The following is a 24554-nucleotide window of genomic DNA, read 5'->3' as shown; positions in this document are numbered from 1 at the left end:
CGGGAGAGCAGTATATCCAGTCCAAGAACATTGAACAAAGAAAACCGCCAGATGCCCCAATTCCCCATTGCAGACCTTGTCGGGCCGCATGCTATTGTAGCGCGAATAAGCCTCGACCCAACGTGCCAGGTGACTTCAAATGTTTGATTTGTCCAACTCGGTCGGTCTGATCTCCGACCCTTTTAGAAGCCCCAGCCTCCCGTTCCATCCGAGCCGCGACTTAGAATCGGCCGAGTAGATGAGTCGCCCAGTGCAATTTGTGGCGGCCAGTCTGCGAGTTTTCTTTTTCCGGAAGCGGTTCATCGCTCTCTGCTTCTCTCCTGTCGCTCAAAAAGACTGCCCGCCTCATCAACCATTGATTCATGTAAATTTAATAGTATGCTCAGCTAGCACAAAAGACGGCCAGGTTGTCATCAAAAGAAAAAATAAATCATCTGGTCGCTTAGATTGTTTCTCTATTGTCTCAAGATCCACCAATCCGAGGCAGAGCTTCTTCATCTTGTAAGCGAATAACCCAATGCATTAATTATACTTGCAAGGTGCAACGCTCGCTACGGAGTACATGGTCCAAAAAAGCTGCTCCAGCTCAACTATTCGCTACAATCAGTCAAACCTCACGACAAGAGAGACGAACCCAAGCAACATTGAACTGAAATGCAAAAAGAGAATCGAGTGGTTTCGCCCGGGCTCGAACCGGGGACCTTCTCGGTGTTAGCGAGAAATCATGACCAACTAGACCACGAAACCAATTGTTCTGATTGGATGATGATGGCCAGGCAAGTAACAAACTATAAATCTTCAGTGTTCTTTTCCAAGTTGCAAGTCTGGTCGAATTGAGCCGAGTTGCCGTGGGATGTTTTTACAGGCAAAATGTCAACTCAGGCATAGTGTATTCTAATTAATGGGTAATTTTCTCATGTAGCCTGGCGGATTGTTGCTGAATACGTCCACTCCGCAATGCAACAATCGCACGGGAGCCCGCTCTTGGATTTGGCCGTCTCTTGTGCTGCCGCGTATAAGTTGAGCAGCCTCCTTGCCTCGCAGTGGCATGATTCCGGGTAGGGTTACATTTGCGACGTCAAGATGGCGAGACATGGTCAACTCCATTGCTGAAAATGGGCATATGCTATGAAGGCTCACTGGACGGAAGAATCCTAAATGTAGATTTGCCCTTTGAACACCGTCACCCTGGCGCCGAATTTCCTAAACAGCCTTAAACGGACCGAGATGGCCGCCAGAGCTGGCCTACATGCAACATGGAGTTGTGCTGTCTGGTGCATCAATACGAGCTGACGGCGCAGAACAGGCCGGTCGTTGCCCTCGCGTCCGGCACCTTAGCGCATTCAAAGGGATGCATCAACTCCTGCCGCGAATGCAACGCTCGCCCACGCGCCAACTACTAGCAAGTTGCTCGCCCTCAAGGTGCAACGTTGAAAGTAGTCTGGGGAAGAGACGACGCGGTATGACGACATGTCGGTACTAGTAATCATCTCGTATCTTGTCCCCACATAAACACCAGAGCGCAACCAGGATGCTTGGCACACGACCTGGGCCTTTCTTTTTCAATCGAAAATGGACCTGCCGTCTGCTTCACTGTTGGGAGAAAAGGACGCCAAAGGTGGGACAAACCAGGCCTCAGACGGCAGATCTGACGATGCCAATTCGGCTGGCGCCCAAGTCTGTGCTACGGTGCCATTCGCCTCAGCTTCGTCGGCACTGGCAGCTGTCAACTGGTCCTCGACGATCGGCTCATCGATGCCGCCTTGTCTTTAATCCACCAGTCACAGTGAAGCTGCGCTTGCTTGTGCCACCTCGAGGTTGAGTAGGGTCCGACGAGACTGCCAGCTTCGAATCCTATATAAACCAGCCCAGTATCGACATTGTTTGCACGTCGGTAAACTGGCATCCAGACGCACAACCTCAACTCCATCCTCACCTCGCGCAAGAGCATCAATTCGCAAAAAATGCTCATCCCGGCCGCCGCCCTCAGCCTCATCGGCCTCGCCGCCGCCTCTCCCCTTGGCGAACGACAAGTCGTCCCCAACTATCCGTCAAAATCTACCTCCAAAGGCTTCCACCTGGTGGTTAATGTCACCGATCCTTCCAAGGACTTGGAGCCTCCCGTCCAAAACACCTACGTCTCCAGCATCCACGTCGGGGCCGGCCTTGCGCTCGTCGGCCAGAGCGCAGGCACTGGATACGGCCGCATTTTCTACCAGAATGGCACCGTGGATGAGCAGAGGAACAGCCAGTCCAACGTTCTCTCCGACAGCGGCACTCCACCCTTCCCTTCGGGCCTCAAGCTTGTCAAGGACTCCGACTCTCAGACCGTTTCGACGGCTCATCTCGACGGTGGCGCTGGACAGTCCGGCATTGGCATCACGCACTTTCCCGAACCATACGCCTTCTTGTACCCCGAGACGTGGGTTGCCTGCAACGAGAGCCAGCCCTACTACGGGGGCAAGTACTTTGTCATCCTCAAGCAGGCCGAGACGACCATTGGTGACGATGGTTCAATCAACCGAAACATTCCCGACGGCTGCGCCCCTGTGCGCCTGGTTCCCGAATGCACTGAGCTGAACAACCTACCGGCTGGTTCTACCTCCAGCCACGAGTATGCCCTCGACAGCGAGTGTTACCCTGACGTGAAATCTCTGGATTGGACACAGTACGGACCCTAGAGGGGTCAGTGGTCAACGGGAAAGAATCAGGGAGGCATTGTTTAATATGCTACTTGCATTGTCGGATAGCAACGCCATGTATGTAGTACCTTGGATTTATAACTTAATATGTGATTGGACACGAAGAATATTGACGAAATCGATGATATGCAATGGTACTACATGGTTGGACGTGCTACTGTCTCATCATTGGTGTATTTGATACCAGGATAAACGACGAAATATTGTAAGCCATGGCGCCGTCACACATCAGATGCCTCACTTTTTTCATCTCTGACAGTGACTCGCCTCACCCTCAGCTGGCCAGACTCATCATGCTCAGCATCCCATTGCTCTATGTTGGCAAGCGGTACTTTGACAAGTTTATGTGAGAGAACGCCATCATCTTCAGCATGCGTAACCTCGGCGCGAACGCGATATCCCCTCCACTTGGGGATAGCATACATCCACGCCACATAGTACAATCCACATATAATCATGCTGTATACATCAAGTTAGATATACTCGGGTATTCTCTCGTCGGGTCGTCAAAAAACTTACACGCCAATCCCGGCCACGCAGTACGTAGCGTACCAAAAGCTCACATCGCCGGCATACGGCCCTCCCTTGGGTGGCCACCAGGGCATCACCAGGAGGAACACCTGAATCAAGTTGTAAAACACCAAGAGCACGTCCCAAACCCGAAACTGCGATCTCGGCAGCTTGTTGCGGCTTCGACGCCGCCGAATGATAAAGACGCCCAGAGTCATTGCCAAGCCAAACATGGCCTCGGGGTACGTCTTCAAACTAACCACGAACTGAAACGCATCGCCGGCGGGCGGCGCCGCAATCATGACAAACGTCATGAGCCACTTGAGCAGGTAAGGGCCGACCGGTGTGCCAAAGGGCTTCGTCGCCACCCAGAAGTTGGTGAACGGCAGCACGCCCTGTCGGCCGATTTCGCGGATCATGCGAGACTGGCCAACCAGCACAGCCAAGAGGTTGCCATAGGCACTCAGCAGAACGAGCACATTGAGCGCCGTTTCCGCACCGCCCGTGCCGAAGACGGTCGTGAAGAAGACACTGGCCGCGATTTCCTTGGACGTTGCGAACTGGGTCTTGTCCACGGCAGCAAAGTAGGCGACGTTGCAGAGGATGTACAGAATCGCCACGATCAAGACGGAGGCAAAGCCGTGCTTCTTGATGGACGGGATCGGGTTCTTGATCTCGTTGACGACGTTGAAGGCGTTGGAGAAGCCGCTGAACGAGAAGACGATGCTGACCAGCGCGGTGGACAAGTCGTTTCCGTTGGTGGTGGTGCCCTGGAACGCGTTGTCAAAGTTGGCGCCGGGGTTTGGTACCCGGGATACGTGGCCGCCGAGGACGACCAGGCCGGTGATGCTGATGAAGACGAGGGTGAGCACCTTGAGGACGCCGAGTATGTTGACTGCCCACAGGGAATACTTGTTGTGCGCAACGACGCCTGTTGTTGGGATTGATGTTAGCGATGCGGCGGGCAGGGGGCGCGGCGTTTGCCCACGATGAACGTACAGATGACGGCGAGGGTGTATGCCGCGATGGCGACCCCCTTCATTTGCCAGTCGGACGGGGTCCTGCCCGCGATCCGCCAGACATATCGCGACAGCACGATGGCGTTGCTGCTGCTGAAGGACAGAATCACGGACTGGACGGCGAAGGCGATGGGGAAGAAGTACTTGGGCCGCGGGTATGCCTGCTCGAGGTAGACGACTTCGGATCCGCTGCGGTTGGGGAAATAGCTGGCCAGTTCGAGATAGGTCCCGAAGCCGGCAAAGGCCATGATGGCGCCGATGGTCCAGTATATCAGGGCCAGGCCGACGGAGCCAGTGGCCTTGAGGATGTTTCCCGCTGCGGCGTGTTAGTGGGAGTCTGGGGGAAAGGGATGGCGGGTTGAGCCGGGTGACTGACGCGTTGAGAAGATTCCCGTGCCAATCATCTGGTTGACATTGAGGAAGATGATGGTGACCCATCCCACGTGGTATCCTAGGGGGGAGTTTCGCTCGACCGGGGCGCCGACGGCTTCTTGGTAGGTGGCCTCGGAGCCATTCCCTCCCTTTACACGAGTGAAGGCGAGGTCTCCGTCGTACACAATGTCCGATGAGCTATCGGATGCGTAAGCGCCGCCGGCGGCCTCGCCCGGCGCCGGGGCCGGAGCCGGAGCCGGCGTTGAGCTGGACGTCTCCCAGAACCGGAGACCCATGGTGTTTTGCGCTTCCACGAGATGGTCCGGGACGATGTGCAGAGCAGGAGATTGTGTAAAACGCGCCCTTTGATGGACAGGGCCTCGGGACAAAACTACGCTCAACTCTCTCCCTTTTAGCCTTTGCTGCCTCCCGCCGCCGAGCTTTTCCTCATTGTGTCTCCCAATCACGCAACAGCACCCTTGCACCGGCAACCTGTCGTGCTCCCAATTACTCGAGTAGACTGCATTGTAGACTTATGCGCATTGCCTGTTTCATATCCAGGACTCTTCTGGACTCAACCGTATCTACAACCAGACCCAAGGTGCCATGCCATGCCACCATGGTGACATGCAGCCAAGTCTGGAATAGCCAGTTATTGGTGGATGCGGCCACGAAGCCGCGCCGACGATCAGTTGCGACATTGCACCACCGCATCTCGCCATTGGAGGCATGTGGATGGACGATCCGTAATGACACTATTAAGTCCTGTCCATCTCCAACGGGCGCGCGCCGTGAAACAACATCGTCTTTGCGCGCTGCGAATCATTGCTGCGGATTACACTTGACCCTGTACGATACCGTCGACGCATCGCGGGAAATGGCGACGGCGGCGGCCAACAGAACAGGTCCTCCGGGACAGCCTGACATTGCGTACACCCCGAACTGGGACACATACCAAGAGCGCATCAAGAGACGCCAAGAGACTGAGAAAATCAATGGCACTCTCCCCGACGGGTTTCCGCAAAAGCTAGAGTCCAGCTTGGCGTGGACCGGGGCCACCGTCACCGACCAGTACGACTGGTCCTACGAGTTGAACCAGTCTGAGCTGGAGGAGATTCAAGAGGCCCTGGATTACTTCAAGAGTAAGAGCTCAAGTCTGGTAGCAAAAACAAAAGACCCGTGTGCGTTCTCTGACGCAAAGCAGGCCAGAACAAGTCGCTCGGCGACATCAGCCAACTCACCTTTCCTCTGCCCAAACTCCATCCCCGTCTGCGGTCCATTTCCGCCGACGTGCACAACGGCCACGGGTTCAAGGTCGTCCGAGGCATTCCCATCGACAAGTACACCAGGGAAGAAAACGTCATCATCTACGCAGGCATCGCCTCCCACGTGGCCAACATCCGCGGGCGGCAGGACCACGAGCACAACGGCCGCCCGGCCGACGTCGTCCTCGCGCACGTCAAGGACCTGTCTACCCACGCAGACGCAAAGAACATCGGGTCGCCCGCGTACACGACCGAGAAGCAGGTCTTCCACACCGACGCAGGCGATGTGATTGCCCTGTTTGCCCTGGCCGCCGCGGACGAGGGCGGCGAGAGCTTTCTGTCCAGCAGCTGGACCGTGTACAACGAGCTGGCTGCCACGAGGCCCGATCTGATCCGGACGCTGGCCGAGCCCTGGGATGTCGATGAGTACGTTCAATGTTGTCCCCCCCTTTGCCCCTTCTACTACGGACATGTCAGGGCAGATGAATCCTCAGAGTTTCTCACAAGCTGCAGATTCGGCAAGACGGGCCCCCCGGGATATACGCCCCGGCCGCTCCTGTACCACCAGCCCGCCGGGGAGAAGGGCCCCGAGCGCGTCATTATCCAGTATGCCCGGCGGTCGTTCACGGGCTACTGGGGGCTGCCGCGCAGTGCGGACATCCCGGCCATCACGGAGGCGCAGGCCGAGGCCCTTGATGCGGTGCACTTTACGGCCGAGAAGCACGCGCTGGCTCTCGAGTTTCGCCCCGGCGACATTCAATTCGTCAATAATTTGAGTATTTTCCATGCCAGGGGAGGCTTCCGCGACTCTCTGGAAAAACAGTAGGCGTGCCATTCTCACTGAAAAAAAAAAAAAAACTTGGACTCGTCCTGACTCTAGTATGCAGGCGCCACCTTATCCGCCTCTGGTTGAGAGACGAGGAACTGCATTGGGACACGCCTGCTGCACTGCAGAGCAGGTGGGACAGGGTGTATGGCAATGTGACTGCTGAGACTCAAGTGTTTCCTCTGGAGCCGTCGATCCGGTCGGCTTCTTCCGGTATAAAGACCAAGCAGGACGCGCTGCCGTTGTCGTCTGCGGCCGTCGCCATCAGCGCTTAAGTGTAGCCGTGTTTCGGTATACCATGTGATTATGCCGACATGCCATTCTGCTTATTGAAGTGATCTAGCACTCTTGTGATGGAAGGTGGTATTACCTGCGGTCTTTTGTTGTCATGATTTGTCTGTGATGAATCATGAGACCCTGACAGGTTGACCGGATCCTGTGAGCACGCGTAGACGTCTGCGTTCGTTATTGAACTTCACCAGGGAGACTGGCTACATGATAAACGTGCTCTAGTCAAAGCAATTTATAAGATCTATGCACAATCCTATGGGCCGATTATCATCAATCACAAGCGGGTCTCGGTGTCGGATTGTAAACTGCTCGGCGGGCTCACGCCTGATTTAGTCCAACATTGAAGTCGACATAGTGAAACGGGTAAACCGACGTGGCGGGTCTCTCATAAATTATCCAACTATTGCGCATGCTCATCACACGTATTTACGCAAATTAATCTTGGTAAAAGTCTTTTAAAGTAGTTTCGCTTGAACCTGCATCTGCTCTTCTTGAAATTGCCGTGAAGCCTTGACTTCAGAATCCATATGTGCCTACACTCAAAGCCACTACATCATGTACACATGTTATAACCCTAACCCTTTGACTGTACGGTCCCCAACCCCAAGTCTTGTACAGTCTCCCGAACAGCGTCCCAGGATTTATCCCCGTAGAGGGCGCCCCGGAGCCACGCCGACGTCACCTTCTGCACAACCCCCAATATCTCGGGGCTCCTTGCCGCACCCTCCTGCGTCTCAGCTACATCCCACCCACTGATACCACCAAAGGTGTGCTTGACCCCCGTCATGATGAACACGTCCTTTGGCCCGGGGCTGAAAACATACGGGTCCATGTGCCACGTCTCATCGCGCACGGTAAAGTGAGGACTCAAATCTCCATCTCCCGCCACCACCAATGCCCTTGTGCGCATGGTGCTGAAATCCGGCCCGTAAAAGGGCAGACGCGCCTTTGCCCCCTCTGACAAGTCACCTCCGCCGTTTCCAGGCCCGCCAATGACGACGCCCGCTTTGATACGGGCGTCAAAGGCGTCGATCTTGGAGGCAGTTCGTGGGTCGGTGTTGGTCGCGCCGAGGAGCATCGACGCCGTCATGCCCCCGAACGAGTGGCCAACCACGGCGACCTTATCCCTGTCCAGACGGCCTTTTAATTCCGGGACCGTGGCTTCTATCATGTCGAGCTGGTTGAGGATCTGCGACATGTCTTCGGTGCGGGAGGTCCAGTACAATTCATCCCCCTGGGGAGGTTTTTCCAAGCTCAGCGATCGGGAACTGAGGTGCGTGGGCTGGAAGACCACGAACCCATCGGCAGCGTAGTATTCGGCCAGAGGGCCGTACCCGTGTAGCGACGAAAGCCAGTTGCTGGGGCCGTGTCCATGAGAAAGCAGGATGATTGGGAGATTGAGCCCCGTGGCGGGACTTGTTACCCGGAGCTTTAAATCAATGGGTCGATGCGGCGACGGGAGCGAAACCGGGCTGTAAATCCGTATGGGACATGGTGTCGTACTGGCTTGGAGCTTGGAGGCCCTACCGCCGAGTGCGTGGGTGAGTATGCCTTTTGACATGGCAATTTTGACCGAGGGCAGTAAGATAATTGTGTTTGTGAAATCGGTTGACTGAAACCCTCGTGGCCAGGCATGGCTGGTATTTAAATGTAGGTATGAAACTGAGCCTATATTTGGTGACATGTGACTGGGCTCAGTGCGCGCCATGTGCAGATCTGGGCACATCGAAGCAGTTTGGTGTCCCTGCCCGGTGCGAATGTTGGGTTTCTCGGGGTTTACGGATATAGTACTCCACAGGCTGGTAGGACTCGGCGTGTGCACAACAGTCTGAAAAACTGTACGTGATGGCTTGAAATCCATTGCGATGACGCACATTCAGCTGAGTGTTGAGTTGATTGGATTCGTTTAAACCAAAGTCAAAATATTAGGCGTGGTTGGTGGCATGAGGGTATTAGTTATCAATGATTGGATTTGAACATTACAAATCTGGTCAGGCCTGTTTGCAAATAAGGTGCTGGCAACCAGTTGTCGCCGACATACTGGTTGTATTCCTCCAACGAAATAGTCGCACCTACGCGTACTGCGCAGTTTCCCTGTCACTCCATTCCCAAAGTCGTCTAGGTATAGACTTCTTATTGGTTTCAGACTCCTCAATTGCCTCTCGCAGATCGTTTCGTAGAATGTCGTTGCCCCGTCTGCCCCACGGAATCACAAACATACCACCATCCTCCATCTTGATATCGGGGCTCCAACCGGCATATAGTTCTGTGTACGCACCGAGCCGAGATGGGTAGCTAACTATCTTGGCAGTCAATAATTCAACAGGCCCAAGATGGCGGCACAGCTCGGTCGCGAGGTTCCCTGGGTTGAAGGCGAGGCTCAAAATACCATCCGCTTCATGTCGTCTACTAAACTCGGCGGCGTAGAAGTTATTAGCGGCTTTGGATTGGCCATAATTCGTGGACTGCGATGAAGAAGCCTGTGGTGCATCGTCCTCACCAAGCTTGACGCCGCCGGCCGGTGACAGCAGATTGGCAGTGATGGAGCTGGCCCAGATGACGCGCACTGAGCCTGGTGGGCTGGCGAGAGCCGTCTCTTTCAAGATGGGAACGAGACCCTTGGTGAAGAGAAATGGCCCTAAGCAGTTGGTAGCCAGTTGAAGCTCATGGCCTTGCTTCCCCTTGGCATCCTTGGAGCACATCATGACTCCAGCGTTGTTGACCAGTACGTCGAGTCGCTTCTCTCGTGCAGAGAATTCCTCCAAGGCTGGCTTGATAGTGGTCAAGTCAGAGAGATCTAGTGATAAGAATTCAAGTCTGCCCCTGGAGTCTGGGTTTTGCGCCTTGATTTCTTCCATGGCAGTCGTTGCCTTTTCCTCATTTCTTCCAGCAATATAAATGACGGCATTATGCTGATAGAGAATAGTGCTCAGCTCCTTCCCAATGCCAGCATACCCTCCCGTTACTATATGTACTTTGCCACTTTGATCAGACAGATTATCTTCTGTAAGAACTGGCTTTGGGATGAAGAACGACTGGGCAAAGGCACCCCAGAATAGTTGGGCCATGGCTGTGCGCGAGTGGTCCGGGATGATGAGGACTTGATACGGTCGTTGAGAAAGATTTGCTTTGTCCACAATGCAAGACGGTGACCTGGAGATGGATGTAGAATTGGACGGATGAAGTTGTTGAGATAGGATGCCAGCTGGCCTGAGGCAGTCTGAATAATGGCAGTCGCGCTGTTGCTGGGACTATACAGTACATACAGTCTGGTCGCACTAGATCTCAAAGTGTGGTGAGACACAAACATAGCGCTGGGACTATTGGACGGGATGGTGAACTGATGACCACAGGCCTGGGAGTCTGGGACTATAGCAAGAATTTCGCATCAATGCTGTCAATGGCTTTCTTGGTCCGTGCAATGGTGCTACTGCGTGAAATCGGACATCTCGATCAATTGATGGCAAATCACAAAAAAAAGCACTGACCATCAAGGTTACACAGCACAATTTGCTGCCTGTGCGGGTCTCGTGGCAAGGGCTCCGGGTCAGTTCTTTCCTATTGTAGGCATGACAATAGGCATGACAATGGTCTCAGACAACCAATTGATGCGTAAAAGTACCTCGGTAGCTACATGTATGTACCCGTATTACTTGGTCATGTCTTCAACCTGCCGTCAGTCTGGGGCTCGTTCACCTGGCAGTTCTCTGTTCCTCCGCACCGGGCAGCTCCTCCATCATCAATTCTCTACTCCGTATTCCGTACAATCTACGAAACACACCCTGACTTCGTGCGACAAAGTACGTACAAGGTCAGCATTGACCGGGCCGTGCCGGGTCGCTTTCCCCTGTCCCGTCCACACAGACCAGAATGCACCACTTAATCTCTAAAGTGGGCGTGAACAGACTCGCTTCGAGTTGCCAGGCTGTACCGAGTGGCTCTTGGCGATTCGGCTGTAACACGCCGCTTAAGCCCGGGTGATAGTGTCTCACTGTCTATGCGGAGCAGTCTCGATCGGCAGTTGCCTCAACGAAACATCACACGGTCCACGCGAGGCATGGCATCTTGCCCCTTCAGCTCGAGGAGCGGCTGAGCAAGCAAGCAAGGTCAGCTGGCAGTGTTTTATTACGTATTACAGTCCTGATACTAATATCACCCCTAGCTCTGGCGAATCCCAGCACTTATACTCCAAAGTCTCAAATACCGTAGCACTTGTCTCAACACTGCTTTACTTTCCTGGTGAAGCTACCTGTCACCGATCTCACGGCATTTTGGCCCCCTTCGCAAGCGTCAAGTATCGACATGACTTCCAGTCACACGTGTTCTTGCCTTTGGTCAGCACCAAAGCTTCGAGTCTCAATTCCAGGGATCGCCTTACCGTATGCACCGTCGTACCCCACCATGAGAAGTCTTTTGATGCCCCCGTATATATCACGGCAAAGAAGATCAAGATGCCTGCGATGGCCGTCGAGCAGTCCAGCGATGCACTAAGCACAAAGTTATACTTATTCCACCAGGTCTTGTAATTCTTTTTTACCAAGAGGCCAAAAAGGAGTCCTACTACAACCCAAGCACCATAGTTCGTGCCTGAGGCTGGCGGAATGTATCCCATCCCGCCGAGAAATAATGGCACATGTACGCGACGCAACCATTTTGCGTTGGGAAACACACGTCGCAGGCCGTATACAGCAATTGGTAGAAGAAATCCAAGCAGGAAGAACCAAAGAAGTGGCCGATACGACGCTCCAGGGGCAAAAAACTTGCGAGGCCCAACGGCCCCCCATACCATACTGGTATTGAAATGAGTGCGAGAGAATGGACAAGTGAATCCATTAGCCGCTTTGGAGGTGCAAATATTTGGTATATGGTTGAGAGCCCAGTTCAGCACCGCGACTTGGGAAACAGTACCAACAACCAAGCCCACCGCCTGCACGAGGAACAGGTGACGCGGGGGAATCTGCTCTTTTTGTCAGCTGCTTTGATCAAGAATCGAACGAGGTATAGCGATACTTGCATTGCAGTAAATCCCGAGCTTAAGATCCTGCGCAAAGGCAAGACCTTTGGTGGTGGATATGGACCCAAGGGAAAAAAACCAGATGTTAGCAAGGACTTTCCCTTCCCAAACATATCCAGCAACCAGGCGGCAGAAGAGCTCAATGCTAATTTTTGTGTTTGTGGTTGCGAATACCCAAGCAATCTGATATTTTTTTTGGTCAGCCTTGGGTCCCAGAAATGCATTTCAATGCAATCAAATCACGCACCGGGATGAAAAAAACACCGGATATTACAAAAGCTAGAATCGCGCCGTACCAACGGAGTTGTACGGCGTAGTATTCACAAGAAAACATGGCAAAAAATAATCCGAGAAGAGTGGCAGCGCCGTACCACCACAAAGGTGCTTGTGAATAATGTGAAGACCAGTCTTGCTCCGCAGTGTTTTCATGTGTATCAGAGTCTCGCTTCGGCCATAATTTTGCTTCTCGGACTTGCCGCACAAGGCTGCCAAGTTCACGTCGCTTTTCAAGAAATAGCCATGTGAAAAGAGACGCAAATGTTGCAAAAGCAAGACCAAACTTGTTCAGCGCATATGTTACGGGCAATCGGATCTACATGTGGTGTAAGTCAGTTCAGTTTTGCTATAATTGAAGGCAGCACGTACGTCTGAGTAGGCAGCAAACTTGGCCTCATCAAAGGTGAAGCCATTCTTCGCATTTATCACCCTTGATACATTGTACACCTTGGCGGTGTTGTCGAATATTGAATTGCTTTGCAAAGGGAGGTAAGCTGATAGCCACGTGTTGGAGTAATATAAGGCGGGGGTTATGATCCATATCCAGAAAACGACAGCAGCAAGGATATTGAAGATCACCCAGGTTGGGACAATGAGAGGCGAGCCGATATACGAGATTTGGCTCCCTATTCTGGCATGTTAGTGCCCTTGATAGAGCTCTGCTACCGAACAAGGGTCCGAATGCCAGTGCTTACAGTCAAAGGTAAAAGGGAGCAGCCCCATTCCACTCTTCATACCAAAAACTTGGTTGACAACTGCGTTCTTTGGCGCAATCCAGCAGATCCAAGTGAAATAGCCAAGAGCAGGAAAGATCAGGTCGGGAAACCAATACCAAATAAACCCAGCAGCAAACGTCCAGAGAAAGAATTTGTAACGCGTCGACCTCCAAGTATGGGCGTGACTAGACGACACGGACTGTCAGCCGGGGATTTCCTGGTATTCACTTGTGTCACTTTAGCCGACTTACCTCGAAACGTTTGGTTTGCTATTCCCTCCATGAAGGGCGGAGTTGAGAGCAGTATTGCCTAAAACCCCAGGCCAGACCAACTCACGCGGCTCTACGACGAGGGAACGGGCGAGACCAGCAAAGCCAAAGCCAAACAGAATGGTGGCCAGTGTGATCATCAACTCAAAGCCCCAACCAGCCTCGAGTCCGTAAAATACTCGTTGTTCAGTCAAAACATCGGCACTAAGACGCGTCATATAGCTCAAGTTGGCAAGAATATAGATCAAGATATTCTCCTGGAATACTTGCTCAGCGGGTCTTGTAATATCTATCGTGCGGTATATACTGTCGGACGCTTACCTTGTGATTAAACCGACACGGGTTCAAACTGTGACGTGTGCCAAATACTGTGACACCCCAGTCTGGCACCACGAGCTCCCAGGCTTTGCCTACGGGATAGGCCAAGAACTGGATCGCCGATTGAGACAAGGAGACGGATGGGAACCGGAAAGTGTAGAGGGTATTTACGCCACTACCGATGATGCAAAAGCCAATACCGATAAACCACATCCTCAACGTGAGACAAGGTAGATTCGGGTCATCACCGCTCATGTCGACACCGGCGGCCGAGAGAACATCGCTATCCGAAGCATGGTCTTTGAAACAAGTCAGTACTCTTCCGTCAGAGGAACAAGAACAGCTGCCCCACTTGCCGTCGAGTTGCTTCGAGTTTTTCTCGGTATCTTGGTTATCTTGTGATGCATCGACAGTCAAAGTATCGATGGCTTTGGGATTCATATTGAGGTCTGGTATGGCGATGCCGTACAAGAATCTTGGTCTTTCGACATGCCCAAGAAGGCAATCTGATGATCAGATAAGATGAGATTTTCCATCTTTTATTGCAGAAGAAACAGCTGCAAAGTAAGCATATGGCTCGTTCCACTCCGGCTGGCAGGGTGGACACTGCAAGTGGACCGTAAAGCATAGCCACGGTTGGGAACGAAATTGCAGCATGGTGTTGCATTCTTTCTGCTGCCGATTAGCCGTGAACGGTGGAGAAATTTTACATAACCGGCAAGGCAAAAGACGCAGAATGCAACTGTAATTGGTGCTGGAGACGATCGTCACAAAACCCGAAAACGCCAAGAGATGATAGCCTTGATCTGGATGCTGGATATCTCTCGGGGGATACCCAAAGTGGCTAATAGTACGGGAACAGGTTGGAAATAACACCATGACCAAATCTTATCGGATGATTCCAAGCTTATGAGGAGCGAATGGAGCTGGTTTTCTCCGTTGCAAATGCTGTTGTACACCGTGTGTCCTGAATCTTGGTGTAGAAGTCTACGGACCTGCAAGCATCACGACCAAAAGACACAACCGTCCTCTACCATCTAGACCAGCAGGGACTTTTTGTGCGGGCTCTCTTTGGCTAATGGAGTTTCTCTCATGTGTGTGGTGCATTTCGCTCCGACGAGAAAAAAAAACTCTCGGGAAGTTTCCGAGACGGTATCGTGCAGCATCACACTGTTCGGAACAGGCTATTTGGATCAAGTTGCAGCTGCAGCATGGTATGTTCGGGACAGAGCGGCTGAGTGGGCAGATTGGGCAGATTGGGCAATCTACCCGGCGTTACGTCGGGGTTCACGACGATTGTGCGTTCGAGAATCCCAGGTTACAACCCAGAGTTGAGCTGAGTTGCTGCGTAAAGCTCCAGCTGCAGGTCCGCTGGCATGGAAATGGAATGGAATGGCAAGGCAAGGCCGTTGTTTGTTACGGCGGCAGTCAACCTTAATTTAATTCAATTTGATGCTCGGGCCGCGAAAAGCTTAATGGCAGTAATGGCGAGTTTCGCAGGTTGAAGACGACGTCGTCTGTGTTCCGTCCGGTCGATACAAAAGCACCGCAGCCCCAGCCGCCAGTGGCGCACGGGAAGCCCCCAATGCCGCCCAAGATGTGTCAATAAATTACACAACGTGATCTTGCTGGCTCTCGGTTGTGTATATCACTTCTCGGTCCAAATGGCTCGACTGTGAGTGATGGTGGAGGGAATTGACCATACTTGTTCATCTTTTCTCGCCACTGACTTCCCTTGCAATGAGTTGCGATATTCGATGACAACCAAAAAATGGGCTGTTGGCTTTCAACATTCGGCGCGCTCTCAAATTCAGCCTTGGAAATGAACGACTTCAATATAAAACCATGCTCTAGCATCTCCCTACGCCGTCTCTTTCTCCCCGAACGAAGATGACTGTCCGTATCCTCCAACAACAGGCGGCACAGGATGCTCACCAAACGGCCGCCTCTACCCATACCCAAATCCGCAGTCATGGCCCTCGGCTAATAAAAGACAGGCCGCAAGACCCTGCCGTCCCTACAAGCGAACGTTACAAACAAGCTCAAGTCCCTCTGCAAAGCACACGACTCTGAGGACGCATGGGTGCGGGGCATCGACGCCCAAGACACATACGTCGGGTTTCTCATCATGTCCATCTGGGCCCGGAAGAATGGCACTGCACTCTACATGGGGCTTTATGATTTCTCGTCGCTATCTAGGAATGGGGTTTGGGTCACGGGCGACGCAACTGGCCATCGAGCATGTGAAGACGAATCGCCCACAGGCGAAGCTGGGGAGACTCGGGCGTTGGGGAGCTGACTTCTCCGACGAGTTTTCAACGTTATTAAATGTTAGCCTGCAGGGGACTAGAGGCTTCGGGATGGGAAAGGGGAGATTGTGATGGGATTAGACGTTCATCATGGCCCCTGTCCCTGCTAGCTTGGTGAGCATACGATGAAATGACTATATTGGTCTGTCTAACCACTTGACAGGCAGACAATCATATGCATCACCATTCCCCAGCCTCGGTTGCCGATATTCCCCAGGATTTCTTCCCCAGGATTTCGTCCCCGGATTTCGTCCCCGGATTTGCTTCTCCAAGTTCTTCTTCCCCAGCCGTTCCTGGTTCCACCAGTCGCTCGGACACACTCTACGCTCTCCCCAAACTAGTCGACTAGTGGGTTGCAAAACGGGATAGAAGCACACCAAAGCTGCAGTAGCGCATCACGGGGACGACAATGTATTCTCAGCTACACAGTCATGTTCCAGCGCCGGCCTTGGTCGACGTCGACCATCGCCTGCCTTTCCAAGACAACTGGCCACACAGGGTTGTACTGTTCAAGACCCTAGGCTGGCACCATCCCTTGCCTTGACTCAAGATGTAACCGCGGTGTCTAGGCACGAGAATCGCAATGGCATTTCAGACGCGACAGAGCAGAGCTTCGCAAGTTTCTGAGCGGCGAGGAGCCGAGGCCATAGTCGACGACACCCAGGCAAGTAACGCTTCATACAGAGAGCGGGGAATCATCTACACATGTAGTATAGATATATTAATCTTGTGTCCTCTTTGGAATGTCTTGTTTCATGGTCTGCCCCCGTGGACCCCAAATAACGTCTTGCTCTTTTAGCCAAGCCCATTCAACAAACCTTGTATCTCAAACGAACCTTTATTGGGGTTCTGATCATCTCTCACAGCAGCCGCCGTCACCATGTTCCGCATCCTCCTGATTTCGCTGTTGCGCTTCCTGGGCTTAGTCTCCGTCAGCCTTCCTCTCGTCTCAAGTCGGGCGTTGAACCAGCCACGAGCTCTTCCTCCAAGCATAGATCCCTTCTATAAGCCGCCTGCGGGCTTTGAATCCAAAGCGCCCGGCACTATTCTACGTCAACGCCTTGTTATATCGTCCTTTTTCGGACTTATCCCAGACCCAGTTGAAACATGGCAACTCCTCTATCGCACAACAGCCATTGACGGCTCGCCCATTGCCACAGTGACGACAATCTTTAAGCCTCTCTTCCCCAAGAAGGACCGCTTCGTCTCGTTCCACACGGCATACGACAGCTCGGCCTCCATTTGCAACCCCAGCTACAACTACCAACTAGGTGCCCTGCAGGTTGACCTGATTTCATCAGCCGAGTTTCTCCTATTACAGACCTATCTGCTCTCCGGCTACATCGTGGCGTCACCAGACTATGAAGGGCCCGATGCGGCCTTTAGCCCCGGCCGACTCGAGGGGATGGGTGTCCTAGACGGCATGCGAGCCGTGGTGAATTTCAAAAACACGCTGCGCTTCTCCACGTCCACCCCCATGATTGTCGGCGTCGGGTACTCTGGCGGCGCCATCGCAACCGGCTGGGCGGCCTCCCTCCAGCCAACGTATGCCCCGGAGCTGGCCATGAAGGGCTGGGTGCAAGGCGGCACTCCGGCCAACCTCACGGGCATCCTGACATTCATCGACAACACCCTGTTCAGCGGCTTCCTGCCCGCCGCCATCGACGGCCTGACGAAGCCAAGCGCGTACGGCGCGCAGCTGGGCCCCCTCGTCGAGAGCATCGTCACGCCGCGCGGCCGGGACATCCTCAACTTCGCCAACGCCAACTGCGCCGTCGCCAACCTCATCGCCTTCCCGGAGCAGTCGGTGCTGTCCACCAGCATCCAGAGCCTCGGCCCCGGCCTCCTGTACCACCCGGACGTCGTGGCGGTCCTGCAGCAAAACACCATGGGCGTCTACAAAAACGAGACGCCCACGGCGCCCGTGTTCGTCTACCACGCCAGCAACGACGAGGTTGTCCCGTACGCAAACGCTTCTACCCTGGTTGACGCGTGGTGCGGCTACGGCGCCAGCGTCAAATTCACCACGTTTGCCAACGGCGGGCACGTCACCACCGAGGTTGTCGCCATCCTCGACGCCCTGCAGTTTGTCAAGGACGCCTTTGCCGGCACGGTCCCCGGCGGCTGCTCGCGGAATACGGAGCTCAGCAGCACCCTGAACCCCATTGCCCTGGGCGTGGCGCTCGAGCCGTTGCTGATAGGGCTGATCGAGGTGCTGGCGATTGCGGGCAAGAACGATGCCAATATCCTGAAAGACATCAAGACGCTGGGCAAGCACTGAGCCTAGCGCTACTGAACGAATTGCACGTACGTATCTGCTTTGTCGAATGGGCAATGTTGTGCCGTCTGGTGAGAGGGAGCGAAGGCGCACGCGGCAGATGGACAGCTTCTGCCACGGGACAGTGTTGTGTATATAATGGCCTAGTTTGATGAAAATGCTTTACAGGGCTGCAGAGCCCGCTGATTTGTGCACGTTGCTCACAAACAGTGCGTTCCAAACAAATGATGCTGTTGCGTTCTGTTCGTAGGGTGGAATTCGAAACATCGATTGATGTCTGGTGGTTGCTTCGCGCGGGGCTCTCGTGCAGGGATCAATCTATTGATCGTCCCCGCGTTCACGTTCATGCACCAGACACAAGAGGCAGGTGGATCAACAGAGAGCGCTTGAGGGTGTGGGTGAGGGTAGCGACGGCGACGGCCGCCCGACGCCATCAAGGAGGACCCTTGGGCTTGGTAGGCAAAGAGCAGATTGATGCCGGATTGGTTCAATGCTGCGCGCGTATGGAGCCTGGACTTCAAACTTGACCAGTTGACGTCTAGTTGACCAGAGTCCGGGCGCCAACAGTGAACCGCCCAGGCACCTGGACTCGGGACGACGGCGCCCGGCAACGCCAGGAGACATCGCTCTCGGACCCACTTCGTCATATCGCCGTCCATTGTCGTCACCGCTGTCCTGGACTATCCTCCCCTCCCCCAACTCCCTTCCCCTTATCCTTTCGCATCACTCGCCGCTAACCAGACTCTGCCGTCCCGACTCCCACCACACTCATTGCACCCTCCTGCCATTGCATAGCGAACAATGACGAGACGGACGCCTCTGCCCAGCCCCCAGTCTTCTGTGCTGCCGTTGCGCCAGCCTTCCGCGCCAGCTCCAGCGCCAGCTCCAGCTCCAGCTCCCGTCACCACCACGACAACAACCGCATCCCCCAAATCAAAGAACTTCATCCTCGCCGACATGGACGGCCGCGCATCCCGCGAGAATCGCGCGTGCGCAAGCTGCATCTCCAAGCTGACGCCCAGCGAAATCGGCCAGGTCAACTGGCATCTTGCCCAAGACCAGGCCTGCCGCCTCTGCCAAGTCGCACAATGCAAACCCGAGGCCTTCACCAAGCCATTCTGCGACTTCCTGCAGGAGAATCCCACCGTGTTCCACACTGTCGACTACTTCAAGCGCAAGTTGAGTGACAGCGGCTTTGAAGAGGTACGCCAGACACAAACAAATTCCAGGTTGTGAATGGGCATCAACAAAACAGTACTAACACATCGCAGCTCTCCGCACGAGACTCATGGAATGGCAAAGTCCACCCCGGAGGCAAGTACTGGGTCACCCGCAACGGCAGCACCATCATCGCCTTCACTGTCGGCGCCGCCTACAAGCCCGGCAGCGGCGTGGCCATGATCGGCGGACACATCGACGCCCTCACCGCGCGCCTCAAGCCTATCAGCAACCGGCCCAGCAAAGCAGGCTACGTGCAGCTCGGCGTGGCCCAGTACGCCGGCGGCCTCAACCAGACATGGTGGGATCGCGACCTCAGCATCGGCGGCCGTGTCGTGGTTCGCGACCCCGAAACCGGCAAGACGTCCACCAAGCTCGTCAAGCTTGACTGGCCGATTGCCAAGATCCCCACCCTCGCGCCTCACTTTGGCGTGGGCATGTTTGGCAACAACAACAAGGAGACGCAGGCCGTCCCCGTCATCGGCCTCCAGAGCTCGTCCCAGCATAATTCCGAGCCTCTCGGCCCCGAGGGCGCCTTTGTCAACACCCAACCGCCCAGGCTCGTGCAGCTCATCGCCAAGCAGCTCGGCATCACGAGCTACGCCTCCATCCTCAACTGGGAGCTCGAGCTGTACGACAGCCAGCCCGCGCAAACAATGGGCATGGACAGGGAATTCATCACGGCCGGCCGAATCGACGACAAGCTCTGCTCCTGGGCCGCCCTGACGGGTCTCCTTGCCGCCGACACCAACACCGACGACAGCTACATCAAGCTCGTCGCGCTCTTCGACGACGAGGAAATCGGCTCCTTGCTTCGACAGGGCGCCCGCAGCAACTTCCTCCCCATTGTCATTGAGCGCACCGTCGAGGCCCTCAACCCATCCACCTACGGGCCCGGCCTCCTCGGCCAAACGTACGCCAAGTCGTTCCTCCTCTCCGCGGACGTTACCCACGCCGGCAACCCCAACTTTTTGGAGAATTACCTGGACAGCCACGTGCCGCAGCTGAACGTTGGCATAGCCATCTGCGGCGACTCCAACGGCAACATGACCACAGACGCCGTGTCGACCGCCATACTCCGAAGGGTTGGCGAGATTATCGGTGCCAAAACCCAGGATTTCCAGATCCGCAACGATTCGAGAAGCGGTGGGACCATCGGTCCTTCCTTGTCCAGCGCCATGGGCTGCAGGGCTGCAGACGCCGGGCTCGCCCAGTTGAGCATGCATTCTGTTCGCGCGACGACGGGGGCCCTGGACCCAGGCTTGGGCGTCAAGTTCTTCAAGGGATTCTTGGATTTGTGGGAGCAAATCGACGGGGAGTGGTCCTGAAGCGACGTCTTTTTTTCTTTCTTTCACCCATTGTGTATCTAGACTGGTATCATAGATCATGGTATCATAGATGAGGAGTTTCAAGAGTGAGTGCAGTTCTTTTAATAAAGATGGCGGGATCGCGCACACCATGCCATAGAGTATAAAGCTAGACATGCTATCTAGAATATAAAACTTGCAAATATTACATGCGCGCTTTTCCATGCTACGGGAAAAAATGACATGACACCCACATGACGGCGCTCGTTTCGTCAACCTCTAGCCTCACCTGCCTCCAGCAAGCTCGCTACCTCTGCCTCGTCATCCTCGTCATCCTCATCTTCCTCTTCGTCGCTTTGCTCAACGGCTTCATCCTCCACTACTTCACCTGGCTTGCGTCTCTTGACGAAATCCTGCTTATGCGCCTCGGCAAGGATCTTGGAAAACGACCGCGCGCTAACGGTATCCGCGCGCCGGCGCAACGCGCCCAGAGTCGACGCCACGGCCGTAGAGCTGCCCGACTGCGCCAAGTCGTGCCTGGGCTCGTCACTCATCAGCACAGGGGACATCTCTTCGCTGGCGCGGTCCATGAGCGGTTCGATGCGATACGGGAGGGGGACGTCGCGGGACGCCTTGTACTGGGAGACGTTGGCGCAGTGTTCGTTTTCGACGCGGAAAAGAGCCCACATTCCGCGGCGGACAATCTCGACAAAGGACACGGCGAAGGCAACCAGGGTTGAGTGCTGGAGGTCGTGGGTGAAGATGGCGTAGAAGATCCACGCGAAACGGAGCACGGGGTCGGCAACCATGATGAAGTAGTACGGCCAGCGGCGTTTGAAGGCCAGGATGTCGCGCAGCGCAAAATTCCGTGCGTCAGTTTGCAGGAGAGAAAAGTCCATGAAGAGATCCCATATAGCTTTGCTGAGTTCAGTACAGAAAGTCTTGGCGGAAAGGGAGACCCAAGGTTGTTACTTACAGACGTATATACCATTAATGGTGGAAAATGCTATGTAGAGGGCTAGGTTGGAGCGGGTGCCGTTGATACGGTACAGGGAGAGCATCACGGTAGATAGAATGGTCATTATGTACTTGCCGCCGTTGACAAGATGGGGAAACACATTGCAAGTGTCCTTGTATCTGCGGACGCATTGGAACAAGCGCCAGAGTGGCGGCAGTGCCATGAAGAAGCCCAGGAGCCGGGAATGATTCGAGTTACATTGCGAGGGATTGTCCCATTTGTTGGCGTATAGACAGAAGAATAGTTCGATATTCTGCGCCTGTTAGCGTAATTATTTCCAGGGTAGGAGCGGGGACGCGTACGGCCATAGAGTATGTCAGTGAACAATACATGTCTCCGAGAAAGAAATCCCGGAATTCAACGGGGTAAAAACCAGCTAGCAAAAGCCGCCACTGCTACGAGTCAGCTCAAAATCCCGTCGCGCTGGATGCTGCATAACTTACATGAGCATAGACAAACCATGAACGGCTCTTGTGAGACAGCGTCGGTCCAGGGAAGAATATAATGGCGGCAGTGATGGAAATCAAAAACACAGGATAGTAAATATAGAGCCAATCAGGACCGTATCGGCTAAAGTTCATCCACATAAAAATACCGAATAGTAGTAAAAAGAAGCTGGGGAACTCTGCAAGTCGCCGCCAATCAAGCACGCTTCGCTGGTCAAACTCGAAAATAAACCGGTAATTGATCTTGTTTTTGGTCCATATAAAACAATTGATGCAAAAGAAGGAGAACATGAAGAGCATGAGGAAGTATCCCGCATATAACTGCAAGAGGTAGCTGGTTTGGATTCGAAGGTCGGCATCGCTGTCGAATAGCAGCTGTGAGCCGGATACCAAGCCCTCGACGGTGAAAATAAGGCCGGTGCCAATGAGAAATCCGTTGATAAATGAACTTCCGGATTCACTTCTTGAGCGCTTCGAAAGACTTCTGAGCTTGCCGGCTGCAAGTTTGTGGTTGCCGCGTTCAAAGTATCGGGCGTACAAGTCTTCCACTGCCTTGATGTGCCCATCAAGAGTGTCACTATTCACAAACCCGGCCGTGTTGACCTTTTCACTCATGTAGCGCAACGTCGGCCGGGCATTAACAGCCTTGTCAAACTTCTTGTTGAGCTTGCGAAACGCAGTCCGATTCAGAAGTGCATACGACTTGAGGAGTTCCAGCCCACGGTAGAATTCTTGCAAAGCCAATTTTAACTTGCGCTTGGCCGTCCTATACGAGACGTCCTCCTTTTGCCGTCGCCTACTGTAGTCTCTCGTTGCGTCACCAGCTGAAGCGCTTGCTGGAAGGTATGGTGTGTTTGGCATATTCCGAAGCGCCTTGGAATTAGGTCCCAGCGGGAAGATCTTAGCCTTCAGCGGTTGAACCCATCCATTGAGGTTGTCCTTGGAATTCTCGGCGTCGGTGTATTGGCCATTGTCAGGATCATTGTCACGATTTGAGGCTATTTCGTGAATGCGTCGGTTTCGCATTTCATGAAGCTGTTCTCGTAACAGAGCCAGTCGTTGTCCAGCTTGGTCCTCCTTGAGCTTGTAAAAGGACTCGACCTTTTCCAGTTCCGAGTCTAAAAATGCGTAGAACTCTCTTTCCCTCTCTCGCACCAGGTCAAATTCGTTGATCCCACCATCCATCCACGGCATATCTCGTTTCATTGGGCCATATGCATTTGAAAGAATTCGCCGTAATTGTGATGGCGACTCTGCCAGGGCACCTCCAGTTATTGACTGTCGCCGTGCCGCCGGAGACTGTTCGACTATGTCGTTCCTAGTAGCAGTCACGGGTTCGGCTGTTGAAGCCCGTCGTTGTGTGGGAACCGTGTCGCGACTCTTTATCGCTGCGGTCGGTTTCAAGAGTCCCGAGCAGTCGGAGGCACTGATGGCGGGTGCCGGCAATGCAAAGTCACGACTGGCCTTGCCCTCGCTTTGCCTCAATGGGCTATGCTTCGGCGGCGTCGGCACAAAGCTCCCATAGTGCAGGTCGTTGCCGTCGCCTCTCAATGCCTCGTCTTCGTCTGCTTGGGCAGCAATTGAGATGGGATTTGATCCAGGAGTAGCAGATCCATTGCTTCGATTTGGAGCCTGTGGGGGTGGGCCAGACGAAGAGGTGGGCAGGATTGCTGTTCGGCCATGGTTGCTCGACCGAAACAAGGACTGAGTACGGTTCGCAGATGTCTTCGGTGTTCTATTAATTGCTCGTGAGACGGCTTTAACGTACTTCTTGCCGGCCTTATAGTTGAGGTACTTGATGCGCCATTCTAGAAACGAGAACAAGGGGAAGGGGGGAAGAGTCAGCCAACAGTCTCGTTCCTCTATACAGACAAAGTCCCAAATGTTGCCAGTATCCATTCATGACGGGGCAGACGCAGCGTCTTCTCGAAGAAGCAAGGCACGTGTGCAAGCGATGTAAAAGAAGATTTCAATCTTGACACTCACCTGGGACGGCATCTCTCTCGAGCTCCTTGGCGAACTTCATGGCCGGCGGTTCAGCTGCAGCGCAGCCTTCAACTGATGCAGGTGCATGTGCGAGAGCTCAAGTTGAAGAAGCAGGACCGGAGTGGCCAAATGTTGGGTAACGACGGGATGGAGGATGGCGCTATTGTACTCCTTCCTCGGTAGATATCTGAGCGAGCGACAAGTGACCACGCTGGCCAAGACGAGTGAAGTTGGTGAAGTTGCGAATGGTCGTCAAAGTTTGGCCACGAACTGGCATGTCGATGTTGAAGAGCAAATGGAACAAGATGGAACAAGACCTCTCAGAGACGAGATTTGCACAACGTGCCCTGACCATCTCAGACATGGACCCACCAATTTGCACCCGGAGTCTCTTTTGAAGAGGTCGAGTGGCTA

General features: G+C 54.0%; 9 protein-coding genes across 9 annotated transcripts; 4 read left to right on the top strand and 5 right to left on the bottom strand.

The window, feature by feature from the left end:
* Positions 1-1964: 1964 nt before the first annotated feature.
* Positions 1965-2681, top strand: MAA_08391 (uncharacterized protein; the record flags this gene model as incomplete). The annotated part of the gene is made up of 1 exon (XM_007826389.1): positions 1965-2681. One exon carries the CDS (start codon positions 1965-1967, stop codon positions 2679-2681), a length of 717 nt encoding a protein of 238 aa, XP_007824580.1.
* A 242-nt stretch (positions 2682-2923) lies between these two features.
* MAA_08390 (high affinity methionine permease) lies at positions 2924-4899 on the bottom strand (the record flags this gene model as incomplete). The annotated part of the gene is made up of 4 exons (XM_007826388.1): positions 2924-3161; positions 3222-4143; positions 4212-4547; positions 4608-4899. The coding sequence occupies 4 exons, from the start codon at positions 4897-4899 to the stop codon at positions 2924-2926; spliced, it is 1788 nt and encodes a 595-aa protein (XP_007824579.1).
* A 323-nt stretch (positions 4900-5222) lies between these two features.
* MAA_08389 (taurine catabolism dioxygenase) lies at positions 5223-6969 on the top strand (the record flags this gene model as incomplete). The annotated part of the gene is made up of 4 exons (XM_007826387.1): positions 5223-5745; positions 5808-6294; positions 6346-6690; positions 6756-6969. 4 exons carry the CDS (start codon positions 5223-5225, stop codon positions 6967-6969), a joined length of 1569 nt encoding a protein of 522 aa, XP_007824578.1.
* A 590-nt stretch (positions 6970-7559) lies between these two features.
* Positions 7560-8546, bottom strand: MAA_08388 (uncharacterized protein; the record flags this gene model as incomplete). Its single annotated transcript, XM_007826386.1, has 1 exon — positions 7560-8546. The coding sequence occupies one exon, from the start codon at positions 8544-8546 to the stop codon at positions 7560-7562; it is 987 nt and encodes a 328-aa protein (XP_007824577.1).
* A 511-nt stretch (positions 8547-9057) lies between these two features.
* Positions 9058-10053, bottom strand: MAA_08387 (short-chain dehydrogenase; the record flags this gene model as incomplete). The annotated part of the gene is made up of 1 exon (XM_007826385.1): positions 9058-10053. The coding sequence occupies one exon, from the start codon at positions 10051-10053 to the stop codon at positions 9058-9060; it is 996 nt and encodes a 331-aa protein (XP_007824576.1).
* Positions 10054-11011: 958 nt separating this feature from the next.
* MAA_10873 (OPT family small oligopeptide transporter) lies at positions 11012-14019 on the bottom strand (the record flags this gene model as incomplete). Its single annotated transcript, XM_011412792.1, has 8 exons — positions 11012-11074; positions 11364-11947; positions 11996-12182; positions 12247-12591; positions 12645-12901; positions 12971-13176; positions 13243-13517; positions 13582-14019. The coding sequence occupies 8 exons, from the start codon at positions 14017-14019 to the stop codon at positions 11012-11014; spliced, it is 2355 nt and encodes a 784-aa protein (XP_011411094.1).
* Positions 14020-16767: 2748 nt separating this feature from the next.
* Positions 16768-18168, top strand: MAA_08386 (Lipase, secreted; the record flags this gene model as incomplete). The annotated part of the gene is made up of 1 exon (XM_007826384.1): positions 16768-18168. One exon carries the CDS (start codon positions 16768-16770, stop codon positions 18166-18168), a length of 1401 nt encoding a protein of 466 aa, XP_007824575.1.
* A 798-nt stretch (positions 18169-18966) lies between these two features.
* MAA_08385 (peptidase M18-like protein) lies at positions 18967-20711 on the top strand (the record flags this gene model as incomplete). The annotated part of the gene is made up of 2 exons (XM_007826383.1): positions 18967-19368; positions 19437-20711. The coding sequence occupies 2 exons, from the start codon at positions 18967-18969 to the stop codon at positions 20709-20711; spliced, it is 1677 nt and encodes a 558-aa protein (XP_007824574.1).
* Positions 20712-20962: 251 nt separating this feature from the next.
* MAA_08384 (EXS family protein) lies at positions 20963-24180 on the bottom strand (the record flags this gene model as incomplete). The annotated part of the gene is made up of 5 exons (XM_007826382.2): positions 20963-21606; positions 21667-21961; positions 22011-22100; positions 22152-23962; positions 24141-24180. 5 exons carry the CDS (start codon positions 24178-24180, stop codon positions 20963-20965), a joined length of 2880 nt encoding a protein of 959 aa, XP_007824573.2.
* Positions 24181-24554: the final 374 nt, after the last annotated feature.

This window comes from Metarhizium robertsii, assembly GCF_000187425.2.
Source record: "Metarhizium robertsii ARSEF 23 chromosome Unknown MAA_Scf_2, whole genome shotgun sequence".
NCBI classification, from domain to species: Eukaryota; Fungi; Ascomycota; class Sordariomycetes; order Hypocreales; family Clavicipitaceae; genus Metarhizium; species Metarhizium robertsii.
The sequence above is the reverse complement of the archived record's forward strand: the minus strand, read 5'-3'. Positions and strand labels throughout refer to the sequence as shown.